We start from the raw sequence: 27,604 nt of genomic DNA, 5'->3' as shown, positions 1-27,604 counted from the left end.
TGCACAAAAGAAATTACAGCTGACCCTTCAACAACACAGGTTTGAACTGCATGGCTCCAATCATATGCAGATTCTTTTCGAAAAATTCAGTACTACAAGTGTATTTATGATTTTCTTAACATGTTTTCTCTAGCTTATTTTAAGAATGCAGTATATAATACAGAGCATATACAAAATATGTGTTAATCAATTGTTTATGTTATTGGTAAGACTTTTGGCCAACAGTGGTTGTCAGTAGTTCAGTTTTGAGGAGTCCAAAGTTGTAGGCAGATTTCTGACTGCATGGGGGGTCGGCACCACTAACCTTTGCATTGTTGAAGGGTCAACTATAGTTCAGTGAGCTGCAAATCAGAATAAAAAAAATGAAACATGATGAAATAGAACAGAGTCAGGTTGTGTCCAAATCATTATTTTGTGAAACTTGTTTTAATTGTGTGTGTATGTGTTCGTGTGCACATGTGTGGTATTTGCGTGTACTGGTAACGATGGAAAACAAGTTTCTCACTGTGAGTTTTGGTTGAAAACAAAATCAGAGTACTGGGGCACTTGGGTGGCTCAGTCAAGCACACAACTTCGGCTCGGATAACCATCTCGTGGTTGATGGGTTTGCGCCTGTGTCGGGCTCTGTGCTAACAGCTCGGAGCCTGGAGCTGGCTTCGGATTCTCTGTCTCCCTCTCTCTCTGCACCCTCCCTGCTCGCTCGCTCTCTCTCTCTCTCTCTCTCTCTCTCAAAAATAAACATTACATTTTTTTTTTCAAAAACAAATCAGAGTATTACAATATTCTAGGCAATCATCAAACATCAGATTTAACATTTAAGCATCTACACTTACCTATTCATGGGAATACTCTGTATATGTTTCATATCTAACCCCATGCCTTCATCTAATGTGATGATGGCTCTACATATACAAAAAAGTATAGCAGAGACATTTTTTTGAGACATTTTTATTATGCACTGTTACACCTGATTCACTCAACGACAAAACTGTTAGGGGTAGGAAGTGCACAACTGTAAATTTCTTTTCAGTGAAAAGTGTCTAACACATTAATTGGTTTTATCATAAACACCAAGAAAATTTATTTTAAATTACTTGTTTATAATTATCTTTTAAACCTTACTTTCAATCATACGGTTAACACATTCTTGTTGGAAATAATGTGTTCATTACAGAACAGCATGGAAAAGAAAAAAAAAAAAAAGCCCTTTTCCGTTCACGTAAATTCCAATCCTGTAGTATAGGGAACGCAGGGAAGCACATTTTCCACTCATGTAAAACTCCAGCACTATGAGCTGCTCCCCATCAAGGGCAACCACTGTCCTCAACTGATGAGTCAGTCCATAATTACCAGGTACCCTGCAAGTGTCCCTTTCTGGATATCAATGTAGCAAATCCTCTCTGCTCTCCAGAGCCAACACTTTTGGTTGCATAACCAGCAGTCATTTCCTCCCAGTCTCAATTTTGCAGAGGTGTCAGATGGCCATATACCGGGCTGGGGGTAAGATGGGGGTAGCAGGAACTGAGGCCCTCTCCCATGCTGGAAACTGACTCTTAATTAACATAAGTCAGTGTTTGTCAATGTGGGGGTACCACAGCTATTTTGAGTGGGACAGCTCTTCATCATACACAACTATTCTGCTCATGTTAGGATGCATTGTATCCCTGGTCCCTCCCCACTCTATGCCCCTAGGAACACTGGCTCCAACATTATAAACAACTAGAATGCTCAGGGGCATTGCCCAATACCTGTCCCCCATTTGAGACCATTGGTGCTCTAAACTAGGAGTCAGCAAACTCTTTCTTTAAAGGCCCGGAGTAAATCTTTTGAGTTTTGTGGGCCATATGGTCTCTGTTGGAACTACTCAACTCAACTGTTGTAGTGCAAAAGTGGCCATAAGTTGTCAATCTATGAATGGGCATGGCTGTATTCGAATAAAACTTTATTTACAAAAACAGGTGATAGGATGCATTTGGTCCTCAGAGCACAGTTTGTCAATATCTGCATGCCTAAAACAGCCACGGTGATTCCCTTCACCAGACAGATGTAAGACAGATGAGACACAATGACAATTCTGGACAATGCAAGATCAAGGGACTCTGCTATGAGGTTTCAGGGACATTTTTCCACACTCTCAAAAAGAGAGGCAGAGAAACAACATATGCTGCTCCCCTCTCGTCACTTTTTTTAAGATTTTATTTTAAAGGAATCTCTACACCCAGCATGGCACCTGAACTCACAACCCTGAGATCAAGAGTCGCAGGCTCCACCGACTGAGCTGGCCAGGTGCCCCATCACCTTTGTTTTCTTTAGGTGTGAAGATAGGATAGCTGGAGATGTTGCAGAGTCACTCTGTGACCACAAGACATGCAGGCCACACGCTGAGATGGTGCATGAAAAAGATGACAAGACCCAGAACCCTTGAATCCAGTTAACCAACCCTAAAATGGCCCTACCTCGGGATTTCTTCTGTTTCTCTCTCTTTTCTTTTTTCAGTAATCTCCACACCCAACGTGGGACTCAAACTCATGACCCTAAGATCAAGAGTTGCACACTCTGCCGATGGAGCCAGCCAGGAGTCCCCTACCTCTGCAATTCTTGTGTGAGAAAATAAATGGGCCTCTTCTTCAAGCTCCTTGGAGTTAAGTTGTCTACTACTTGCTGCTGACAGCACCCTAAATACTACACTTATAGTCTGATCACACTGTAATAAGGGCCACATAATTCTACCAGAATATGAGTATAGGGTCCAAATGGACATTTGATAGCCACCCCCCAAATTCAAGTGTTTCTTCTGCAAACAATGGCCTTGTTGCTGTTCTTCAAGTGCAGCTCTGAATAAAAGAGGAAATATTGAAGAAGAATAGCATGTTGATTGCTTTCTCAATTTCTCTTCCTTTCTTTTTCCATGCTATTAGAACTCTGATTCTGAGTGTTAGGATCTCCAGAGAGATGAGTCAGAAATGAACATCTGATTGCCCTTTGCTAGGTGTGCCCATGGGACCCATTCTGGTGAAGGCCACTGTAAGGGAAGATCCTCAGCTTTTGCAGAAGATGTTCTTCCATGATACAAGAGAGAGACAAGGAAGATGTTCACAATGCTCCAGCTACCCTCTTTCCTGCCTTTGGACTCAGTCATATGATGATATGATGCCTGGAGCTGTGGCAACCACTTTACACACATGAGGTTAACAAGCATAAAGCTGGTGGAGCAGAAAGAAGGAAAGAGCCTGAGTCAATGGAGCCCAATCCAGGAACCACCTACCTCTAGAAATACACTGAGTAAGCCATTTCTAGTGAAGCATTCCTTTACTTGCAGCTAAAATATCCTGACTAAAATTTGCATGGAACCAGAAAAGACCCTGAATAGCCAAAGCGATCCTGAAAAAGAAACCCGAAGCTGGAGGCATCACAATCCCAGACTTCAAGCTGTATTCCAAAGCTGTAATCATCAAGACAGTATGGTACTGGCACAAAAGCAGACATTCAGATCAGTGGAACAGAATAGAGAACCCAGAAATGGACCCATAAACATATGGCCAACTAATCTTTAACAAAGCAGGAAAGAATATCCAATGGAATAAAGACAGTCTCTTCAGCAAGTGATGCTGGGAAAACTGGACAGCAACATGCACAAGAATGAACCTGGACCACTTTCTTACACCATACACAAAGATAAACTCAAAATGGATGAAAGACCTCAATGTAACACAGGAAGCCATCAAAATCCTTGAGGAGAAAGCAGGCAAGAACCTCTTTGACCTCGGCCACAGCAACTTCTTACTCAACACGTCTCCGGAGGCAAGGGAAACAAAAGCAAAAATGAACTATTGGGGCCTCATCAAAATAAAAAGCTTCTGCACAGCGAAGGAAACCATCAGAAAAACTAAAAGGCAACTGACGGAATGGGAGAAGATATTTGCAAATGACATATCAGATGAAGGGTTAGCATCTAAAATCTATAAAGAACTTATCAAACTCAACACCCAAAAAACAAATAATCCAGTGAAGAAATGGGCAAGAGACATGAATAGACACTTCTCCAAAGAAGACATCCAGATGGCCAACCGACCCATGAAAAAATGCTCCACATCACTCATCATCAGGGAAACACAAATCAAAACCACAATGAGATACCACCTCACACCTGTCAGAATGCTAACATTAACAACTCAGGCAACAACAGATGTTGGCGAGGATGTGGAGAAAGAGGAATTCTTTTGCACTGCTGGTGGGAATGCAAACTGGTGCAGCCACTGTGGAGAACAGTATGGAGGTTCCTCAAAAAATTGAACTAGGGTAGAACTACCATATGACCCAGCAACTGCACTACTAGGTATTTATCCAAGGGATAGGGGTATGCTGTTTCGAAGGGGCACATGCACCCCCATGTTTATAGCAGCGCTATCGACAAGAGCCAAAGTATAGAAAGGGCCCAAATGTCCACTGACGATGAATGGATAAAGAAGATGTGGTATATATATATATATATATATATATATATATATATATATATATATATATATACACACACACACACACACACACACACAATGGAGTACTACTCGGCAATCAAAAAGAATGAAATCTTGCCATTTGCAACTACATGGATAGAGGGTATTATGCTAAGCGAAATTAGAGAAAGACAAATACCATACGACTTCACTCATATGAGGAATTTAAAATACAAAACAGATGAACACAAGGGAAGGGATGCCAAAATAATATAAAAACAGGGAGGGGGACAAAATATAAGTGACTCTTAAATATAGAGAACAAACAAAGGGTTGCTGGGGGGAGGGTTGTGGGAGGGGGAATGGGCTAAATGGTAAGGGGCATTAAGGAACCTACTCCTGAAATCATTGTTGCACTATATGCTAACTAACTCGGATGTAAATTTAAATGTTAAAAAATATGTATCCTAACTGATACACATAACAAGAGAGCATAATAAGGATGACATTTTTAACCTTAAAACATAGAAGCTATTTAAGTTATACAAGAACTACTAAGTACAGATGTTCCTAAGTAAACTATCCACGTTGTAGTGGAGTTTTGATGTACAATTCCTAGTTAGTAGACGTGGGAGGATAACTGAGCGGGGCTGGCTGCGGTGGAGGGGCACATTGTCTTCTATTTCTTCTATCCTCCTATGTCTACTTTTCCAGTGTGGTTCCTACACTTCCCTTCAAAGCCTCCACCTGTTGTAGCAAAACCACCGATAAACAAAGGGGAAACAGTCTGCCAGCCTTTTGCTTCGAATCCTTCGCTACATCGCACATGTGGATTATTACATCTGCTTTGTGAGAAAGAAAGTGAGCACAGCAGGAGGATTTAACTATTTACAAGATGATTTCTATTCAAGTCATCTGACATCTACTGGAGAAGAGACAGGATTGTGCACAGTAAGAACATTTCTACATAGAGTCCCCTGTAAGTGCAAAGTGATACTGTCTAGCATCCTACCTATGCAGAATTTCCAAAACCTCAAAAAGATAGAAATACTTGTATATCTAAATCTGTATCTACATATTCGTTTTTAATTCTCTTCTCACCAAGCACCACTTGATATTCGATAATGTAGTACAAGACTCAGCAAACTTTCTGTAGAGGGGCAGATATTTTAGGCTTTGTGGATCATATATGCTTTTCATAGCAACCATTTAGCTCTCCTATTGTATCAGGGAAGCAGACACAGACAATACATAATGGGCATGGCTGTGTGCCAAGAAAACTATTTATGGGCACTTAAATTTGATTTTCACATACTTTTCACATGTCATGAAACAGTATTCTCCTTTTGATTTGGGGGAACCATTTAAATGTAAAAATCAGTCTTAGCTTTGCACAAACATAGGCAACAAGTTGGATTTGGTCCGTAGGCTATAGCTGGCCAGCCCCCCGATCCCTAACTGGGACACAGGAAAAAAAAAAAATCAGAAATGACTTCTAGGTCAGAAATAAAACTATGAAATCATCCCCCGGTCTACTTTTATGCATGTATCTTCTTGTGTTCTGATTATCTTCTACAAGCGTTAACACATATACCTATAATAAACAATCTGATCGAACACATCTCTATATGCTAGATCAATGGAAGTTTAGGGAGTTATACATGACCGCAACAGCACTACAGTGAGGTCAACTAAAAAATTAACCAGTAGAGAAGGATTAGGCACTTTATTGCCTCCTGCATGCATTCCATCTACTTAGTTAAATGGCCCTCTATTCTTCAGTGTGTCAACATGATCTCAACCGGAAAGCCAAATTATGAAATAATGGCATCATAATCAAATCAGAGTCCTACAGGAAATATCCATCAATACATCCCTAGAATGTGGTTCTCCAAAACACACCAAGTTGTCCCTTTTGGTGAGTGAGATTATCAGAAGAGAAGAGACTATTGCTGTCAAAAACTAATAAAATTTAAGTTTAAAAACATATGAGATAAGCATCCCTTGTTGGGAAGTGCAGAACAAAAGAAAAATATTTTTCTGTTTATATTCCTATCCAAGAAAAGCTGGTCCAGATAGAAAAACTGAAGGAATTTTGCCTCGGAGTACTCAGTTCTATACAAAACGATACCACTTTTTAAATGATATCATCGTCCGGCTTGACCTGCATTTACTAACAAAAATTACCATGAAAGTTTTATAGATCTCAAATTTCTATGGTACTTTTTGGATATATATCCTTAACGTATTGAAATAGCTCTTATTTTCATAAGTTCTGAATACAGAAAACTAGGAACTTATAGATTAGAATGGCCTGACTTAGCAATTTATATTTTCATCCAGAGCAGATTTTTCACCATTTTATCATATTTGAAAGGATCACATTTACCCAATTTCTTTCTTTTGTCCAAGTAAACTTTGTCTCCCTACCTCCCTGCTTCTTTTTTAGTTTTTCAAGTAGGCTCCACGCCCAACGTGGGGCTTGAACTCACGACCCTGAGATCAAGAGTGGCATGTTCTACTGACTGAGCCACCCCTACCTCCCCCCATTCTCATAACATTTTTATTATTTTCTTACGTATCATTTCAGTATTTTTATGTAAATACAAGCATGCTTACTACTGTATAATTTTTTTTATTTTCACTTAATAAATATATTCTGGAGATCATTTTAAATCACTGCATAGAATGTTCTTTTTTACAACTGCATAGTGTTTCATGCTATTTTAATGTAAATTCTCCTACATGGACTTAGAATTTACTTATTCTATGGTAAAATGATGGCACTTTACAAATCGAATTAAATAGAGAAAGGATATCACACAATTTCCCCTTTATACAGTGTAAGGAAACAAAGCCTTGACTTGCTCAAAATCCACCTGAAGTTCCAACCATTAGTCAAGCTTTCCCCGACAGCACCTGCTCCGTGTCTTGTCATGAGGCTCATGTCCAGGACAAATTCTGCTTGTCCATTCTAATACCTGTGAGGAACTAGAATGCCCACAATTTTAGCATAAAATTTGAATATCATTTAATGGCATCTCAAAATACCTTCTGATTTTTATGAGTTTTGAAATACTCAGTATGCTATTATTGTCATAAAAAATGTCCATAATCCAAAGACTTAGCTGTAAAGATATTCATTATGTCACAGTGTTCATCCAAGGCAAAACACTAGAAATGATGTAAATGTTAATCAAATAGGAAGTCATTCAGTAAACCGTAGCATGTGTAGCTATGCATTTTATATTTGTAAAGAATTTTCAATGATGTAAAAACAATATTTTATAAAAATGTTAAATATAGAATTGTATATACATGATATTAACTATGTAAAATAGATGAAAAGGTTAAAGAAAATAGATAACAGAGATCGTATCTGGCTGGTGAAATTTCAAATATGTATATATATTTTCCTTTATATATTCTCTATTCTCAAAACTTTCTTCACAACAGTTACATCACTTTTACAATCAGAAAAACATGTTAAAACACCTGCTGAAGTTGTCTGGACCCTTGGATTTATGTAAGTATCCTATTAGCTTTTTTGCAATTCAAAGTTACTTGTTAATAGTTCATATCATCCTAGGGTTAAAAAATCAAAATAAAATACAAAGTATGAATGGGGACATGGGGAGCAGTCCCTCTTGCATATAATCCCCTGTATCCGGGATTTATAGAGTTACATTCTGTTATTGGTCTTTGTGTATCCTTCCAGTCATTTTTAGCAAAACACAAGAAAAAATATATGTTTAATCCTCCCTCATTTGTAAACAGCTTTATACCTTACTCTTCTCACCTAACAATAAATATAGCCATGGGTGCCTGACTGGCTCAGTCAATGGAGCATGTGACTCCAGATCTTGGGGTCGTGCGTACAAGCCCACACTGAGCGTAGAGCTTATTTAAAAAAATAAAATAGGGGCGCCTGCTGGCTCAGTCAGTTAAGCGTCCGACTCTTGATTTCGGCCCTGGTCATGGTGTTGTGTTTTGTGGGTTCAAGTCCCGCAGTGGGTTCCACACTGACAGTGCAGAGCCTGCTTCAGATTCTCTCTCTCTGTCCACCCCTCCCCTGTTCACGCTCTCTCTCAATAAATAAACTTTTAAAAATAACTAAAATGTGTGCATTAAAAATGAATGAATGAATGAACAAAAGAATGAATGAATCCAAAGATCTTCCTATATCACTGCATAGAGTGTTTCCTTGTACTTTTCCCCAGTGCTGCACTGTACCTCATGTTCCTTTTAAGCAAAGTTCTCATAGACTCGTTTCCAAAAATTTCCTCATTTAGTGTGATATTTAAAAAAATAATATAGGGGCGCCTGGGTGGCTCAGTTGGTAAAGCAACCGACTCTTGATTTCCGCTCAGGTCATGATCTCATGCGGGTCATGGGATCGAACCCTTCTTTGGGATCCATGCTGACAGCATGGAGCCTGCTTGGGATTCTCCCTCTCTGCCCCTTCACTGCACACACACACACGCTCTCTCAAAAGAAATAAACTTAATACAATAAAATAAAAGGGCGATATGAAAACTGTTGGTCAAATATGTGCACTTTATTTATTTATTTTTAAGATTTTTAAGTGATCTCTACGTCCAACGTGGGGCTGGAACTCATAACCCCAAGAGTAGTATGTGCCACCACCTAAGCCAGCCAAGCGCCCCTAAATATGTGCACTGGAAATTTGAAAAAATTTTTTGAATGTCTATTTATTTTTGAGAGACAGAGAGACAGAGCATGAGAGGTGGAGGAGGAGAGAAAGAGGGAGACACAGAATCCAAAGCAGGTTCCAGGCTCTGAGCTGTCAGCACAGAACCCGACATGGGTAGGGCTCGAACCCACAAGTCTCGAGATCATGACCTGAGCTGAAGTCGGACGCTTAACAGAGTGAGCCACCCAGGCGCCCTGAAATATGTGCACTTCAGCAAGACAGTACCTTTCATTTGGTATAGTGAGTAGTCCCCTTTCCATTTATTTTGTTTACTCAGTGTACTGTATGCAAGATACCCTGATCATAGATTCTTTAATATGACATGTAAGTACACAAAAGTCTCATTATCAGATCTTTAAGTATGTTACAAACATTATGCACAATTCTCCTGTGGCGGTAGAGGAACAATGTGTGTAACTGGGGCAGACTAGGAGAAGGAAAGGAAAGAAAACAAATGCGAGAATGAGAGGTTCTGGTGGAAGCCACAGCGGTCGGCGGAGTTCCCTGCTTAGGGTCCAACAGCGCAAGCACTGGAGGCAGACCCTCAAAGTCAGGAGCAGTAGGCTTTGCTGAATGAAGCACGAAAGCAGCCATCACTGTGATAATCCGTACCTGACGCCATGTGACAGCATGGTTTCACTCTGACTCATTGGAAATTCACCAAATACTTAATATCTGCTCTGAACCAAGGAGGTGTCACATAAAGGGGGTCTTCCCTCAAACAGCCCAGGGGACACAATCCAAAACTGGAGTGAATTGTAATACACTGTGCTCTAGTCAACTATTGCCACAGTAATGCTGTGTAACAAAACGCCTGAAACTCGGCGTCCGCCAACAATAAGCACGTTTTCCTGCTCACAGGTGTGCAGGATGGTGCTGCACCATGTGAATCTAGCTTCCGGAACCAACATGTTACCCCAGGCAGTTCTTTATATGGCAATGCTAGATGCAAAAAAGAAATGCACGTTGCCTCTTAAGTTCTTCTACCAAAATTGACACTCTGTGACCCTGGCCCACCTTCTGTTGGCCAAAACAAGTCACAAGCCCAACAGCAATGGGGCAGGCAAGGTCACTCCACCTCCACCAGGAGGAACTATGTCACACAGAAGAGGCCTGGACTTAGGAGTGTTTAAGAATTGGGAACAACTGGGGCGCCTGGGTGGCTCAGGCTGTTAAGCGTTTGACCCTTGATGTTGGCTCAGGTCATGATCCCAGCGTTGTGAGATCAAGCCCCACCCTGGACTCTGTGCTGAGCATGGAGCCTGCTTAAGAGTCTTGCCCCCTGCCCATTGCTCTCACTCTCAAAAAAAAAAAAAAGAGAGAGAATTGGGAACAAGGAGCAATCTACCACATAGTGAAGAAATGTTACAACGAAGTCAGGACACAAGATGTCCAGCAGACTGTGTACACAGGTGGACTACATTTTCCTAGCGTTGGATGTAACCAGGGTCTTGGTTAATGGAGTGTGGGTAGAATGATACATTTCCATTCCAGGCATGGCCTTTCAAAACCTCCCAGCCAATCTTTCCCCATTTCTCCCTGCTCATCTGTCAGCTCTATGTTGATGGGCAGATCCACCTTGAATCTCAAGCTAATGATGAAAGAGCTCCCATGGGGCAGGTTCTCTGAATGAGTCTCACAGAGTCCCTCCCATCAGGAGCACCTGTTTGGGGCTCCAGGTCAGCAGAGATTAGCCACTAGAAACTGAGGGGTTGAACCGTTACAGCCCATAGATTATCTAAACTAACAAAAGACGCAAGTCATTTAAGCCAGGGTTGGAAAGTTGGAGAAGGCTACATGGAACAATCTTAGATTGAAAATGAAAACATACAAAAATACAAAACAAAACAAAAAACACGCACCTTAAAACATAAAAGACAAATAGTACTTTTTCAGGTGAAAAAGAGGCAAGGTGAAGATCATTTTAGACAAAATGAAGAGTATATACAAAGGCTCAGAGGTGTGATATCATTTAGGACTTCTAACATTCAGCATACAAATAAATAAATAAACAAATAAATAGTTCAACATAGAGGTGGGGTCTGTGTGTGTGCACGTATGTGTTGATGTGTGAACACGTGTGCACACGTGCCTTCGGCGATTGAGTAGGAAGTTAAGGCTGGGAAAGAAAACTCACACATGTCCAGAAGTAAGGTGGCCAGAGAAAACAAGGCCAACCCCAAAAGGGCAGAGATAAAGAATGGGGAGTTTGCCCTAAAGACAGTGAGGAGTGAGGAGATAGCATAGATTTGTAGTTGAGAAAACTTCTAAATTCACCCTCCACTGGTATCATGAGTCCTGAGAGGTGAAGACCCCCAGAGAGAAGATGGCAAGGTTAGCTGGGTGTGGGTCACCTCCCCCCCACCACCACATCCACCCTTCCCCATCCCAGCAACACACCCTGGGGCAAACGCCTGGGACACACCTCGAGCCCCCCGAAGGGAATGTGCAGACTGAGCAAAAGAGGAAAATCCTCCTATGAAGGGCAGTGGGTGAACAGAGTAGGCTTTGCCAGCCATGTGGTCTCTGTCATGACTATTCAGCTCTGCTGAAAGCCACCACAGACAGCATAGAAACAGATGAGCATGGCTGTGTTTCAATAAAACTTTATTCATAAACATTGGTAGCAAAGCTCTTATAAAATAAGCAAATAAAAATATAAGCAAGGTAAAACAATTAAAAACAATAAAAAATATATATATAAGCAAGGTAAACAAATCAGGTGGCCCGGGCCACAGAGGGAAATACTGCCCCCGGCTGCGATTCAGTTGGACACCTGAGGGGCTTACGACAAGGAGTTTCGGGAGCGACCAGCACCATGGACTTGAGTTAGAAGTCCCGTTGTAAAATCACCCTGTTGTAAAATGGATGAGCCAAGGCAGCATCAACACAAGAGGCATGACTTAGCCAGATGGCTTCACGTTCCCCACCACGGCAGTCTCCCGCCAGTCAAGAGTCGGCCAGCTAAGTGTATAAATACACTCCTTCCTACATGCGCCGGGCGGTTTCACAATTTTAGGATCTCTGGCCTATTGTTTCTTTAAAGCTCATCTCTGTCAGAAAATTACCATGTTTTTATTTTATTTTTTACTTTTTTTTTTTTTTTTTGATGTTTGTTTATTATCGAGAGAGAGAGAGAAGAGACAGAGGCAGAGAGACAGGGAGAGAATCCCAAGCAGGCTCCAGGCTCCAAGCTGTCAGCACAGAGCCTGACGTGAGGCTTGACCCCATGAACTGGGAGATCATGAATGACCTGAGCCGAAGTCAGACGCTTAACCGACTGAGCCATCCAGGCGCCCCTGTCATGTCCTTATTTTTAATTAAGCAAATCTCACACAATTTATGAAACATCTGAAAATGACTGAAGTAAAAAACTAAAACCCTACAGTAAATTGTAATTGTAGGGCAAGTGCTTTTCCTTTACAAACTTGAGAAATATTTCTTTCATAAAAATGATAGTATTTTCCTATCATTCAAAAAGGGCTTCCTAAAATAAAAACATACTGACATCTATAAAAACCCATTTAGCACAACCATAACATTGCTTGTGGAGCTGTTAACAGTAACACGCAGATTTCTTAGCAGTCCAAGTTGGTGACTTTTTAACCATCAATCGCAGAAAAAAAAAAAAAATGCTTCAAAGGTCAAAACAGAAATAAAAGTTTATTCTCCAAGACCTAGTCCAAAAGCAGTCCATTTATTTTTAATGTGTGTACTCCTTTACACTTCGGAGTTACTGATCATGATAATGGTTCAGCTAAACAAATTATGAGGATTTACTTGCACGAAGTATTAGAGTGGGTCGTGTAGAACTGTACTCACTAATTATTTAGTAGAGAGTATTTATTGTATGCCAAATCCCGTAAACCACACTTGAAAATGTATTTCAAAAGCAAGAATTCAGGCAGGAAACCCTTCTCATCTCTTTGCCAGGAAAACATGGGAATGTTAACTTTGTTATCTAAAACGAAGGCTTAGATTTCTTCAAGATGATTTTCGCAGCATTAGTACATAATGACCTAAATTGCTCACAAGCAAGGCAGCATACTTCTGAGATGTTTTGGCCGTGCCCAATGCGGCCTATGGTCTTTCGTTACAATGCCCTCAATCAAATCCTAAGAAAGTTGGGTTAAACTCAACTCCAAATTAATGCAGCCTCCTTCCAGTCTTCTGCCTACAACTAAACGCACTTATCTCGTTTTCTTTCCATTTGGAAAAAGATTACTGAAGGTCATCGGCCATTGGGACCGGAGGGCTCAAGTATACTGTAAGGAAATACCAGGCATCCTCCCACGGACTTGTTTATCAGCTCACGGGTGCACGTCGGTGTCCTACTGTATTTTCCAATCCTTGTTAAAGCAGAAGTGTAAAGGCCTACCGAAGGCAAGCGTCACTCTCACAAGTAACTCCCCAACACAAAGAAAGCAGGCCAACCTAGTGACCGAGGAGTAAGTATGCAAAAGTGTCCCCAGTGCTACAAATACCAGAAGGGCAATTCTGTTCACTTCTAATGGTTGGTGTCCAAGAGTGAAATAAATAATTTGAGATCAGAAGTTTAAATAAAAAGGAGGTCTACACTAATGGTGAATGTACGTTACTGAATTCATGTATTCAATATGCTAAATTTTGTGCTGACAGTTTCTCTCCTGAACCAAACTCTAGCCAGGCTCCTTTGAGTCCTTTCTCAACGAGGTTGAACAAACACTAACTTAGTTTTGAACATTTCAAGGGCACATCCCTAGGATGACTCCGGCCTCCCCATCCCCTTCTGCCAGCACTCCTTTAAAGTGCCTGCCTGAGAAAATTCAAGGCTGCCAAAAGAATGTACTGTTTGTTCCAGTCAACACCTGAAGACAGGGCCCCTGTCTCCCAGCCTCTGTGGGAGGGTAGGAGCCTACCTTGGATAAGTGCCAGTTAGCAAACCCAGAGGGTTTCACCTGGACCAACTCCCCCTTCGGTTTTGGTAGTTGTTCACTTCCCTGCCTCTACTGAGTCCCAGCTCACCCCCTTCCCTATTCCCTCATTGCACCTTTAAGATGCCCAGTCACCTCTGTACAAATTGAAGTTGGGTTGAATTTACACTGGACTCTTCCCTATTACAATACTTTTCTTACTGATGAAAACCTGTCCTTACTGCTTTAAGTAGTGCCTGGCTTTTGCTGTTCTTTGGCAGTGTGTAATTGGCTATACTAGTGCCCACGCACACGTGCTGGTGATGTAAAGAAGAAAAAACAGGAAAAGGCATTATTTAGCCCAGGCGTTGGCAAACTTCCTATGAAAGACCAGGTAGTAAATCCTTTAGGTTTTGTGGGCCATAAGGTCTTGTACATCTACTGAACTTTGCTGTTGTAGAGCAAATGCAGCCACAGACAATATCCACGTGCAGGAACAGAGCTGTGTTGTAATAAAACTTTATTCATGGATGCTGCCACTTGAATTCCATACCATTCTCCCTTTGATTTTTCTTAACCACGAAAACAATTTTTCATTTTAAGAACCATTCTTAGCTCACATTCTATATGAAAACAGTCAGCAAGCCAGATTTGGCCCACAGGCCATTAGTTTGCCACCCCCTGGGTTAACCTATTTATACTTTTCTTCCTTTGCTATGATCAGCTCCCAAAGCTCAAGATCATTTGATGGTAAGGTTAGTAGATTTTGGAACTGTATTCTGGCTTTCCATTTTTCCTCTTGAGCCAACTACAAAATCAGTGATTTTAAGTCAATTATTAAAGATAAATTTCTAGCTCATCAGTAATGTATATTCTCTCACAGCTAAACTTCCATGGAAAACTCCAAATGGAATAATAAAGTTGAACAGTGCATCTGTATGTGTGTGTGTGTGTGTGTGTGTATGTGTGTGTGAGAGACAGAGAGAGAGAGAGAAGAATGAATATCTATAAGGTCCATAAGCAGAAAGTGAGAATTTTCAGCTCATGCATTTAACAAACAAGTAAATTTCACCGCAGGTGACAATCTCTATCAAATTCTGAGAGCAAGCAGGTGAAATTCACTCGCCACAAAGAAAGGGAGGGAGAGGGAGAGGGAGAGAGAGAGGGAGAGAGAGAGGGAGAGGGAGAGGGAGAGAGAGAGAGAGAGGGAGAGGGAGAGGGAGAGGGAGAGGGAGAGGGAGAGGGAGAGGGAGAGGGAGGGAGGAGGGAGGAGGGAGGAGGGAGGAGGGAGGAGGGAGGAAAAGAGAGAGATGCTTGAAATGTTATATAGCCTGAACTAGACATCTTCCCCCAGAATTGCTACCAACTAGACTTTCACAGCTGCAAACCACCAACCCCTGGGAAACTCGAGTTAAATATTCCTAAGACAGGAATCTAGTTCTGTTATGAAACTGTTCATCATTTCACCTCCTGACAGCCACGGAAATCAGCAGAACTCAGAAAGGACTCAGATGACGAGCAAGTAGCATTTTTAATAAAATTCAAATCCAGAGTCTTTGGGGGTTTTTTGGTTGCTAGCCTCTAGAGCTCACTATTATCAGCAATATTAATGCAATTACTCGGGTAAAAAGAGAGGAGATGCGAGGAATATGACCTTTTGCGTTGCTTCTTTAACTTCCCTTTCCCCCCAGGAAATATTGAATTCTGAATAAAGTAAAGGTAAAAAACAGAAGTTCAATAGTCTCTAAATAGGTTTTACATAAAAATCTGAGGAAGCTGTAACTACGTGTTTTTATCATGACACTTGTAACAAAATTATCATTACAGATATCAGTCACTGCCATATGCCACAAAATAGCCCATGCAACTGCGCGACAACGTGAAACAGAGCAGCCTACAAGTTTACCTACCACTATAAGAAATAATCTCCGTATTAATAATTGGGACCCAATCGTTATCTCAAAGTGGGCCATTGTGCATCAAGAGACGAAATGAAGTCAAGCTATTCAATCCCTGAAAGCATCCCTCAGTTTAATAACACCCCTATGTGTTTCGGGTTTCAAATCACTTCCCTCAGGCGAGGGGGGCATAATCATATGTTTTTCTACTGAACTGCATTCTTCTATAAACATTTCAAAAAGTGCAGCTGCTTTACAAATGAAATCGTCGATACTAAGAGCAGTAACAATAAAAATATATGCCTATTTTTATACTATTACTGGTTTATAAGGCAATCATCTGTAATGCTCTCATCTACAAGGATGAAAAATGATATATAACTGTTACCAAGGAAACAGTGAAGTAAAATTGCATGTAAACTATCAAACAGTTTAATAACCAGAAAATTAGAAGAACGAGAAAAAACAGCTCCAGACAGAACCAGGATACGCTGTGCCACCCACGACAGACGCGATCAAGGGTCACAAGTCAAAAAGGTGTAAAGGGTCGGAACTTGCCGGCTATTCTGACACTCAGCAGCATCTTTTTTTTTTTTTTTTTTTTTTTTTTAAATGGCGGTCATAAGATGGTACCGAATTCTTGAGGGGCAGTTTGAATTCTGATTTTTCACACGACTAAAAGGGCCTCGATTTTGGGAACAAGTGGTTAAAAGTGGATTAATATTCTCTCAGAATCCTCTGTAATTACCACTGTCTTTACTCACAGACAGGACATTTAGCAAGTAGAAGGTATGCTTTCTACAGCAAACGCTTTCTGAATTAACATTTAGGAACTCCAGTTCTTGGGAACCAAAGACAAGGCTAAGGCCCTGCGTAACTGTGTGTTCACCTCTAAACCACGAGAATTTTAAGCACTCAAGTAACTACGCTGATCAAAGCTAAATCCTTTAGGAAGATTATCCATTCTGAAATCAGGAAAATCCTGCAGTGTAAGCACTTTTATACTTCACCTCTGAGAAAAGAACTTGGTTTCTGTAACAGTGTTTAAAACACACACCCAAGACTTTATTCCTACAAGGGCAGGAAGCAGCCGCTGTAAACATGTGTTTCTGCGTGCTGCTGACCCTCTACACGCACTGCTATTTCAGCTTGGGGACCATAGCTGAGCTCACCCCGAGCAACAAGAAGAATGCCTATGGATGAAGGATTTCTTAATGGGCACATAAGCTCAGAACATGTGCAGCTTCTCTCTTTAGAATAAACACTCGATTTGGATCACGTTGAGGACAGAAAGTGAAATTCACACTCATTTACTAAATTCTAACCTCTCTTTAAAATAAGATACTAATCCCCCACAGCCTGGCTTGGGTTTTGCAAAAGCTCAGATTTGTGGGTATCATGAAGGCATCCTAGAATTTAGCAAAAGGAACATAAACCATCTTTTCACGGACGTACGGCACTGTTCCGCTCCCAAACTCCAAAGTTTAAGGACTAAATCTAGGCTCTAGATGGTTTTAACATTTATCATTTTTAGCATGTGAGGCCACCAAAATCTATCTTGGTTACTTTGAACTGTACCGTTGAACTTCTCCTTCCCTTCGGCAATCTCTGTCCATCACACAGATGGCATCAGGCAATCACTAACTGTTGCTCACAGCCGTTTACCGTCCATGGTCTGTGACTTGACAGCTGTTTACAAACCAGCCATGGGCAGAAGCATGCAGGAAGTTAAGAGAACAGAGGTGTGAAGCCATGGCCCTCTATGAGACTGACGTGAAACCGAACAGTTTGCCACACTACAATCGTCCACCCTTTGACATATCTACCTTCGCCTTCTGCTGTGCGGGGAAACACCTCTTCGTGGGCTGCTCCAAGACAGATACATTTACCCATCAGCTCTATACCTCATGTCTACCCAGACAAGTTCCACTGGAGCCCTTTCCCTGGAAAATCTGCTGTGACATTAAGACTGACTCGTGCAAGGAGAGAGGGAAGGTGGAGACGGGCAAGAAGAACAAATAAAGACCTGTGGATGTTGGTCAAAGGCACGTCCGAAGAGCAACGTCCTAACCGAATGTTTCTGAAATGGCCCAAATGTGATGTAGCAAAGCAAAGTCAACATACCTTTCTGACTGGGGCTATGCCAGGCTGCTCATCTTTGCCTGGTGCAATCAACACATCCCACCCTGACACTAAGCAATAAAGGAAAACCTAGAACTATTCTCTTGTAATTGCAAAGGAGTCTAAACTGCATCCTGGAAAACTCTTACTGCCCACCTCCTAAGGTCATGGTGGCAACTGTTACAAAGAGCCGAGCTCAAGGGGCGGAATGCTCCTCCTTCCAAAGACATGGGCAGAAAAGGTGGAGCACGGTCCTCTAAGACTTCTGATACCAGTCACGTCCCAGTTAATGCCACACTGCAAGAAGCACAAACCTACTCCCAGGGCTCGAGGAAGACTTTGGAAGCCTAAGCAGGGCAGAAAACCTAGGGCGAATGCTCTGACCAGGTGATACCTAGGAGGCCAAAAAGTGGAAATATTCTTCCTCTACCCGCACTGCCAGAGAAATCTGCCCGAATGGATGATTTTTCTTCTGTTTTAACAACATGGCCACTTGGAAGCAAATTCCTAAACCTTTAAGGCTTGGGACTACACAGTTACCCAGGGAAAGGCTAAAGGTCTTTCTCTTCCAGCTCCCTGTCTTCAGCATCTAGGTCACTGCTGGGAACACAGAACAGTTACTTACCCCTGTCAACCTACAAGCTGAATTTTCAGGGTGTAGAGGTCTAATTTAGGGGTGGGGGCCAGGGGGCCACTTTTGATCGCTGCCGCTTGGAAAGCACGGACCCAAACTCTACGCACTTCTGGCTTTCCCTAGCAGTAGCAATTACAACCATCTTCTGGTGGCCCTGAATTATACATGTGACCCCAAGCACCACCGGGGCTTTTCCTAAGGGAAAAGAAACTGTCATGAATATTGGTGTGTGCCTGAGGGAGTGCGTGTGTGTGTGTGTGTGTGTGTGCGTGTGTGTGTGCGGTCTACACCCGCCGATGCACGAGCCCCACCGGCCAGTGGGAGAGAAGTTGAACGCAGCAGCCCCTGGCCACCTCGTCTCAGTCCTTTCTTAAGCCCCGCTGCTCTCTCCAGCTTCTGCTAGTCCCCAAGCCTCCCGAAAAATAAAGCACCAAGTTGCCGGCTGCGGCGGCCCTGGGTGCAAATGAACCGGCGCAGCCCCTACCTCGAGAGCTTTGCAATCTTCACAAAGCTGAAGACATCCATGCAGGCAGCCGGGCACCCCAAGCACGGAGGCTGCGGCGCCCCTTCTCACGCCAGCAACGGCAGCCCCATGGCCGGCTGGGGACCTCAGCGCGCCCTGGGGCTCGAGTGGCGGCGACGGTGGGTGGCGGCGGCGGACCTGGAGAGCCCGCACCTGGAGGCGGTGGCTGCTACCCCCCTCCGGCCGCGAGCTGCGTGTGCATCCCAGAGCAGGACCATTGACGGGCGCCCGTGTTGGAAAACTCAATGGAGAGGGGGCCGGGGAGGGTGCAAGGGGCGGGGGGCGCGGGGCGCGTGGCCCGGGCGGGTGCGCCCCGGCCTCGGGGACCGCCGGGCGCCCTGGGGAGGCGAGGCCCGGGCGAGGGGCGCTCGCTCCCGCTCCCCAGCCCGCCGGCCCCGGCTGCCCCGCGAGCGGAGGAGCGCAGACTGAGCCGGGAGGTGGCGGGCGAGCCTGGCACACGCACACGCACCCCTCGCGGCACTGCAGCTGCCTCCCTGCCTCCTTCCCCAAGCTGAGTCCCTTCTCCTCTCCCCACCCCCACCCGCGGGGAGGGGGGGGGCTCTCCTGTCACCAGCTGCGTGTGCCTCCAGATCCGAAAGATTGATCTCACAGTCTCGGGCACACCGGGGACAGGGAACGCTACCCCCTCCCTCCCCAAACCAAAGGAGAGCCGTGCAACCGCAGGTCGCCCAAAGCCTTGGTATGTGCCATAAACAAAACTAGCGATGGGGAAGGAGCAGGGATGATCCAGGCTGGGTGGACCGTCAAGGGGAAGGGGAGGGAGGTGCCCAGCACAGCGGGGCTCGGTTGGGAGAGCACAGAGGTCCCACCGCTTCCCCCAACCACTGGAGCTAGCCGCGACAGCTGGGCTGGCTGGGAAGGTGTGTCTTTGGACATCGGCACAGGGGGAGCGTTGGAGAAATCAGAAAATAAGACCGGGAAGCGTCTGGAGGGGCGGAGGGTACACACAGCTGCTCCTCACTACAGGGGTACGGAGAGGAGGGTCCCAGGAGCCAGTGGCGGGGCGTGGGGGTGGAGGCGAGGGGGGGGGACTATGATGAGCGGGGTTCAGAATCTAAAGGAAGAGAAGGGACGAGAATGGGGGTCTGGAAGGCAGCTGAGATGCTTTCTCAAATTGAGCAGCCGGTAAAAAAGGAAAAAAAAAAAAAAAAGCAAAAAACCTTACTCATAAAAACAAAAACACGGAAACATAAACACTCACCTTAGGCAGAGTAAACTCCAAGTTGCAGCCATGTAGAACTCCTAGCCTTCCCTTTTACATAATTATCTTGGATAATCACCCCTCTTCATTAACTCAGTTCCATCTCCCCGGAGGCTCAGGCTTCTCCGGGCCTCTTATTCCTGTTCTTTCTCTTGGAGTCTCAAGGCCTCTTCTCCGAAATCCTTTAAAATCTCTCCCCAGACTCTCTGAAGGTCAGATGGTTGCACAAAGTGTGTGTTCTCCCACCCAGAAGCGTTCACCTGATGGCAGGGCCACTGCAAAGAAAAGATGCCACCCCCGAAATGTTGGAGGATCTGGCCAGTGCGCTTTTAGCTCTCTGAGGGGATTAGGGAAAAGGAAATAGGTTTAAAGTTCCCAGACTTCTGCTCCTCTCCAGGTCTGTTGCTGTATTTAAAGTCTTCAGCATTCGAGTCTAGGATTTCCACTTCTTTTTTTTAAAGGCATTGCTTTTAAAAATTAAATATAAAATCAGTAGCAGTCTGAAAAATCTAAATGATGTGAAACTCGGGCATAAAATTACATTCTTTAAAATAGAATCAATTTGCCTTTAGCTTCTTACAGACAGACTAGTTTCATTTCACGAACGGGGTTACCACACATGGTCAGAGGAGGCAAGGGGGACCCTGGCTTTTGAACCCCCTGTTGTTTGTGTAAAATAATGATAGTTTGGGTCTGCACTGTCCTGTATCTTCTTTAAAGCGTTTTATTGATTTACTTATTTATTTTTTGCATTTGAGTCCCATAGCAACCCTGTCGTAGAAGTAAGGCAGCATGTTTAAAAAAGAGAATTCTTTTATTTTTATGCCACAATCTAGTCTCCATGTACTAGAGAGAGATGTGTTTTAAATGTGGGTCAGATAAGGTTATTTGTCTAATCGAAACTCTGCGAAAGCTCTCTATTGCCCTTTGAGCTAAAGTTGTACTCCTACATGACCGAGAAGGGCCCAGGCGCCTTGCCGTGGGCTCTCTGACCTGCTACTCCTCACCTCGCTTTCTCCCGCTCATCTGCTGCCCCATTCCCGCTCAACACTTCCTGGGCCTCCTGGCCGTTCTTCAAACTCTCCAGGTACCCTTCCACGTTTGGCTCTCCGCAATGGTTGTTGCCTCAGCCTGGAACGCTCTTTCCTCAGATAATTGCCCGAACAGCTTCTTTACCACACCGAGTGTTCGTACCAATATCGCTTTTAGCAAGTCACCCCTGAAAAGCCTACGTAAAATTATGAGGCCCCCATGCCCCGGATTCCAGGACCCGTTAACTTTTTTTGTTTTTGTTTGCTTCCATAGCACTTAATCACCCACTAATGCTTTGTATAATTTGTTTTCATGTCTTCTGTTTCTTATTTCCTCTCCGATGCCCTCTCTGGAATAAAAGCTCCACAAGGGTAGGGATTTGTTTGTTTGTTTGTTTGTCACAGATGGATCCCAAATGCCTAGAATAGCTCCTTGGGAATAGAAGGACCTTAATAAATACGTGTTCAATGAATGCATTTTGGGCTTGTTAGATTCACAGTCAAGCCAGTGCTGGATACCGTTCCCTCTCTGAGCCCATCGCTGGTATTTGTCCACGTCCCCACCACTGCTCGCATCCCCAACACCCTTCTTCCTCCTTTCGATTGCTGATGACGTCAGTGGAGGCCCCCTCATATTCGCCAGTTATCTTTCCCCTCCACCCTTTCTACCGTTCCCCAAGACAGTGGCCACCAACACCTTCCGTCATCTCTGGGTCAACATCCAGCAGCACGAGACCAGCCCCTGATGGGGAAAGGGAGATAAAGTCATGCCTGTGGAGAATGTGTTTTGAAAAAGTGCTTCCTTCTGAGAACAGTTGGGTTACCCTTCTTGAAAACAGAATGCTATCAATCAAGAATTATTCCTATTATCAAATAGCCAGCTATTCAACGGCGAAAATGACAGGAAACAGGCATTGTGTTTACTTGTAGAGACACAGCCTTCCTTTAAGACATCTGGTCTACCTGGAACAGCTTGCTGCTCGGGCTTCAATCTGTGCCAATTCGTGCACTACGGTTATGAATGGTGCAGACGCCGACTCCACAGCCTAATAGCTACCAGGAGAAAGAACTGGCTCCTCGAGGTCTTTATACTCCTTGGAAATATTAATTACCTATTATGTTTTCTAACGGACGGATGTCTTTTTTTTAAGGCAAAGAGATTCTCCCTCTCCTTTGTTCTTCATTAACATACAAATGGAAGAATCCGCTCCCCACCCCCCCAAACATGCTAACACAGCCAGTTTATATCTTTAAGCCCACCTGGCAGAGAGGCAAAGATCTGAGTAGCTGGTCTCTCAGCTCTGTTCCCTCTCTGTGCCAGGTGTGTGTGGCCGAGATTGGGATAGGTTTCTTTATCTAGCGTGAAATGGATCTGCCTAAGACAAACAAAAACCAATGAGTGGCATTTGAGTACATATGTGATTTTCGGAAGTTTTATTTTCAGCCTGGATACTCTCTAAGGCCCCTTCTAGAACTTGTAGAGATTTACTCACTGGAAACTGTATTATCTAGCCTGGAGAATCTATTTAATTTGCTTCACTTGGATCCAAGTGACATTTGGTCATTTCTGAAAACCAAACACACTTTCAAACACTGTTGAATGTATTCGTGAATAAGAGACTCAGGGGCAGCACACCCAGAGCAAGTCATTTAACTTGCTGAGACTCAGTTTCTCCACTTATATAATAGAGATGGTAATACACTCCTACCTTACATAGAATGAACTCTTGAAGGGGTGCCTGGCTGGCTCAGTCGGCTGAGCGTCCTACTTCGGCTCAGGTCATGATCTCACAGTCCATGAGTTCAAGCCCCACATCGGGCTCTGTGCTGACAGCTCGGAGCCTGGAGCCTGCTTCGGATTCTGTGTCTCCCTCTCTCTCTGCACCTCCCCCTCTCACACTCTGTCTGTCTCTCTCAAAAATAAATAAACATTAAAAAAATTTAAAAAAACAACAACAAAGAATGAGCCCTTGAAGTTGAACACCAATTCAGAGCCATATAGTTGTGAACTGAGCCACATGGATATTAACCTCACAAGGATTTCCATTTCTTCCTCGACTTATGATGGGGTATGCCTAACCCACCAAATATCCTAACTGAGCCAACCTTAAATGTGCTCAGAATATTTCCATTAGATGACAGTTGGGCAAAATCATCTCACACGAGGCCTATTTCATACAAAAGTGTTGACTGTCTCATGTAATTTATTGAATACTGTACCGAAACTGACCTGGGTACAGAATGGTGAGGCGTTGACCCTCGTGATCCTGTGGCTGGCTGGGAGCCATGGCCCAGTACCACTGCCCGGAATCACAAGAGAGGATCGGAGCACGTAGCGCTAGGCCAGGAAAAGATCAAAATTCAACATACAGTTTGTACTGAGTATCACTTCTGTACCGTCGTAAAGCTGAAAAATCTCAAGTCAAACCATCCTAAGTCAGGGACCATCTGGACCATTAGGGTAAGTTTCAGCTGCTAAGACCACTACTTTGAAGGTGAAAACCTTTGCTTTGATGGATCATAGGTTGGTTGTTTTGTCTAAAAATCAACCTCATTGTTGCCTAGCCAGTCACCAAAGCCCTGAGCAGTAGCATCCTTTATGCTCTGTGGGCTCAGGGTAAAGAGGGAGGAATTTCTTCATCACTAGTAAGGCTCTAACTCAAGCTGATGTCAGGAATTTGCTACTGGGCCAGATGTTCTGTACAGGACGGCAGCTTAGCATTCTTTTGCTGCAAATTCTGGAAGATAGAGCCCCATGCACTTTTCAGGTACATCCTGACCATCTCATCACAGTCTTCAAAACCGAAGTGAGTAAACAAAAGCAATGTATCTATTAACTCAACAAATATTCACGAAACTTCCCCTATGAGCCAGGCACTATTATAGGCAGTGGAGAATACACTGGGCAACAAATTTCTGCCCTCACAGACTTTATGTTCTAAATGGAAAGACAGATGATAAATAGTAAAATAAGAGAAGAATAGCAGATGGTGATATGCAGAGAATTAAAATAATTTTTTACATGTTTATTTATTTATTTATGTTTAGAGAGAGAGAAGGAGGGGCAGAGAGAGAGGGAGAGAACCCCAAGCAAGCTCCACTCTGTCAGCACAGAGCTGGACGGGGGGCTCGAACTCACGAACCATGAGATCATGACCTGAGCTGAAATCAGGAGTTGGATGCTTAACCAACTGAGCCACCCAGGCACCTCCAGAGAATTAAAGTTATTTCTATTGAAAGGGAGTGACTAGGTGACTAAGGTCCGATGGTCAAGGAACACCTCTCTATGTAGGTGACATAATGTTTATTGATTTTTGAGAGAGAGACAGAGACAGAGCACAAGTGGAGGAGGGACAGTGAGAGAGGGAGACACAGAAGTTGAAGCAGGCTCCAGGCTCTGAGCTGTCAGCACAGAGCCCGACATGGGGCTCAAACCCATGAACCGCAAGATCACGAACTGAGCTGAAGTCAGACATTTAACCAACTGAGCACCCAGGTGCCCCTAAAGATTCTTTTTTAAGTTTATTTATTGAGTTTGAGGAGAGAGAGGGAGAGGAAGAGGGAGAGCGGCAGAGAGAGAGAAAGAGAATCCCAAGCAGGCTCTGCACTGTCAGCGTGCAGCCCAAGAAAGGGCTCAAATCCACAAACCATGAGATCATGACCTGAGTAGAAATCAAGAGTCAGATGCTTAACCGACTGAGCCACCCAGGTGCGCCAGTTACACCCAATTTTTAAGTAATCTCTACACCCAATGTGGGACTTAAACTCATAACCCCAAGATGAAGAGTCACATGCTCCACCGACCAAGGAGCCAGGTGCCCCTGTATGTGGGTGACATTTAAAATGAGGTATGATGGGGCACCTGGGTGGCTCAGTCAGTTAAGTGTCTCTTGATTTTGGCTTAGGTCATGATCTCACAGTTTGTGGGTTTAAGCCCCATATCAGGTTCTGCACTGACAGCACAGCACCTGCTTCAGATTCTCTGCTCTCCCTCTATTCTCTGCCCCTCTTCATTCATACTCTCTCTCTCTTTCTCAAAATAAACACAGTTTAAAAAAATAAAAATAAATAAAATGAGATATGATGAACAGGACGGAGACTGCCACTCGACATTCATGTGGAAACGCATTCCACACAGGATGGTCAGTGAGGGAAAAACAGTAACAGAGTCCCTGAGTCAGGAACTGTTGTATGTTTGAAGAATCAGAAGTGAGCCAGTGTGCCTGAAGGATGCGGTGTGAAATGGACGGAGAGTGGGTGAATTTGTCTGGGTAGGCAGGGGCGTAATCACGGGAAGTCATTGGCCTTTTATTGTGGGATGGGGATCCATTAGAGGGTTTTCAGCATGAAGTGGCAAAATCGGATTTATACTCTGAATAACCATTCCTTTTTAAAAAAAAATCTTAGCCCAATGCAGGGCTCGAACCCACAAAGCTGCCAAATCATGATTTGAGCCGAAACCATGAGTTGGGACGCTCAGCTGACTGAGCCACCCCAGCGCCCCCATCCCATCCTTTAAACAAGTCTCTCAACACCTACCCCCAGTCGCCTTCAGCCAAGTCTCATTCTTCTGCTTGTCCTTACAGCGAAAGTTCTCAAAAAAACGGTCTCTGTGTGCTCTCACTACATCCTGAATCTACTCCACCTGCATTTTCTCATCACTCTTACAATCACCAGTTCACTATAACGATTCTTCTTGAGATAACCAGGGCCATCGTGGAGCTCGGTCCAACGACTCATGGTTTAGTGCTAGTACTTGACCCAGCTGACCATTCCCTCTTTCGTGAAACATGTTCTTCACTTGGCTTGGCAGACATCACACTTTGATGGTTTTCTTCCTTCCTTGCTGCTTGCTCCTTCTCAATATCTTTTGTTACTCTTCTGTCCCTGTGCTCCATCTTGCCAAACTCTAAACATTGCAACGTCCCAGGATTTAGCCCTAGACCTTCTTTCCTCTGAATGTCTATACCTACTTCCTAGGTAATCACATTGAGTTTTATGATGTCTTATATGCTGACAAGCCCCACATTTTCATCTCTGGCCCCTATCCCTCAAGTCCAGACCACCTACTTAACATCTCCATCCGATGTCTACCTGGCACCTCGAACTTCACATATCTGAAAACTAATTCCCATAGGGGAGACTCCTCCCTACAGTCATTTCCATCTTCACTAATGTCAACTCTACTTTTCTAGTTGCTTACTTCCAAAATCGTGGCACCACCTTTGCCTTTTTTCCCCCTCTTAAACTTCACGTCAAACCCATCATCACATCTTTCAATTCTACCTTCAAAAAGATCCACACTATATACACATCTCACCAATTCAACCAAAACCACTTAAGTCCAAGCCACCATCACTCTCCTGGATAATTGCAGTGGCCTGCCAAGTGGTTTCCTTGCTCCCCCAAGAGCCCCTACACTCCATAACTAGCAGGCTTCTCTCAAAACAGTAGGCAGATCATGCCTCTCTGCTTATAACCTCCAATAGCTTCCCCTTCTCACTCACGAGGGCAGAGGTGACATGGTTCCTCGCTCCTTTCTGATTTCATAAACTGTCCCTCTTGGGACGCCTGGGTGGCTCAGTCGGTTAAGTGTTGAACTCTTGATTTCGGCTCAGGTCATGATCTCTGGTCTGTGATATCGAGCCCTCATCAGGCTTTGTGCTGACAGCACGGAGCCTGCTTGGGATTCTCTCTCTCTCCTCTCTCTCTGCCCCTCCCTCTGCTCGCATGTATCTCTCTCTCCCTCTCTTGCTCTCAAAATAAACATTTAAAAAATGAAACAAAACAAAATCACAAAAACTGTCCCTCTTTCCCTCGCTCATACCAACCACTTAGTTGCTACACTAGTTGGCCATGAGGCATTTGCACGTGTTCTCTCTGCCAGGAAAGTTCTTCTCCCAGACATCAGAGAGGTCTTTCTTTTGTAACATGCCATTTCAAATAGAGATACCTTCCAAACTCCTTATTCCTCTTTATTTTTTTCCATAGTGCTTCCATACTCTAGGATAATTTTAATTTGTTTTTAATTTCCTATTTCCCCTATCAGAATGTAAGCTCCATAAAGGTGGCAAAGGGAATCAACATACATTGTTGGATGAATGAATGAAGGAAT

The 27,604-nt window shown here is 43.7% G+C and overlaps 1 protein-coding gene across 8 annotated transcripts in view; it reads right to left on the bottom strand.

The window, feature by feature from the left end:
* Nucleotides 1–27,604, bottom strand: part of FRMPD4 (FERM and PDZ domain containing 4) — an 856,248-nt gene that overhangs the window by 522,386 nt on the left and 306,258 nt on the right. The window contains exon 1 of one of the 8 annotated variants that reach the window (XM_045472373.1): nt 20,459–20,894. The exons of 6 other annotated variants lie outside the window; for them this stretch is intronic. In XM_045472373.1, coding sequence (XP_045328329.1) covers nt 20,459–20,490 — 32 coding nt within the window. In that variant the 5' untranslated portion in view covers nt 20,491–20,894. Of the gene's footprint in view, nt 1–19,197; nt 19,764–20,458; nt 20,895–27,604 lie in introns of those variants that run through there. One more of the 8 variants, XM_045472372.1, reaches the window with a different exon arrangement.

This window comes from Leopardus geoffroyi, chromosome X (assembly GCF_018350155.1).
Source record: "Leopardus geoffroyi isolate Oge1 chromosome X, O.geoffroyi_Oge1_pat1.0, whole genome shotgun sequence".
In the NCBI taxonomy this organism is placed as follows: Eukaryota; Metazoa; Chordata; class Mammalia; order Carnivora; family Felidae; genus Leopardus; species Leopardus geoffroyi.
This window is presented reverse-complemented; position numbering and strand designations above follow the sequence as displayed.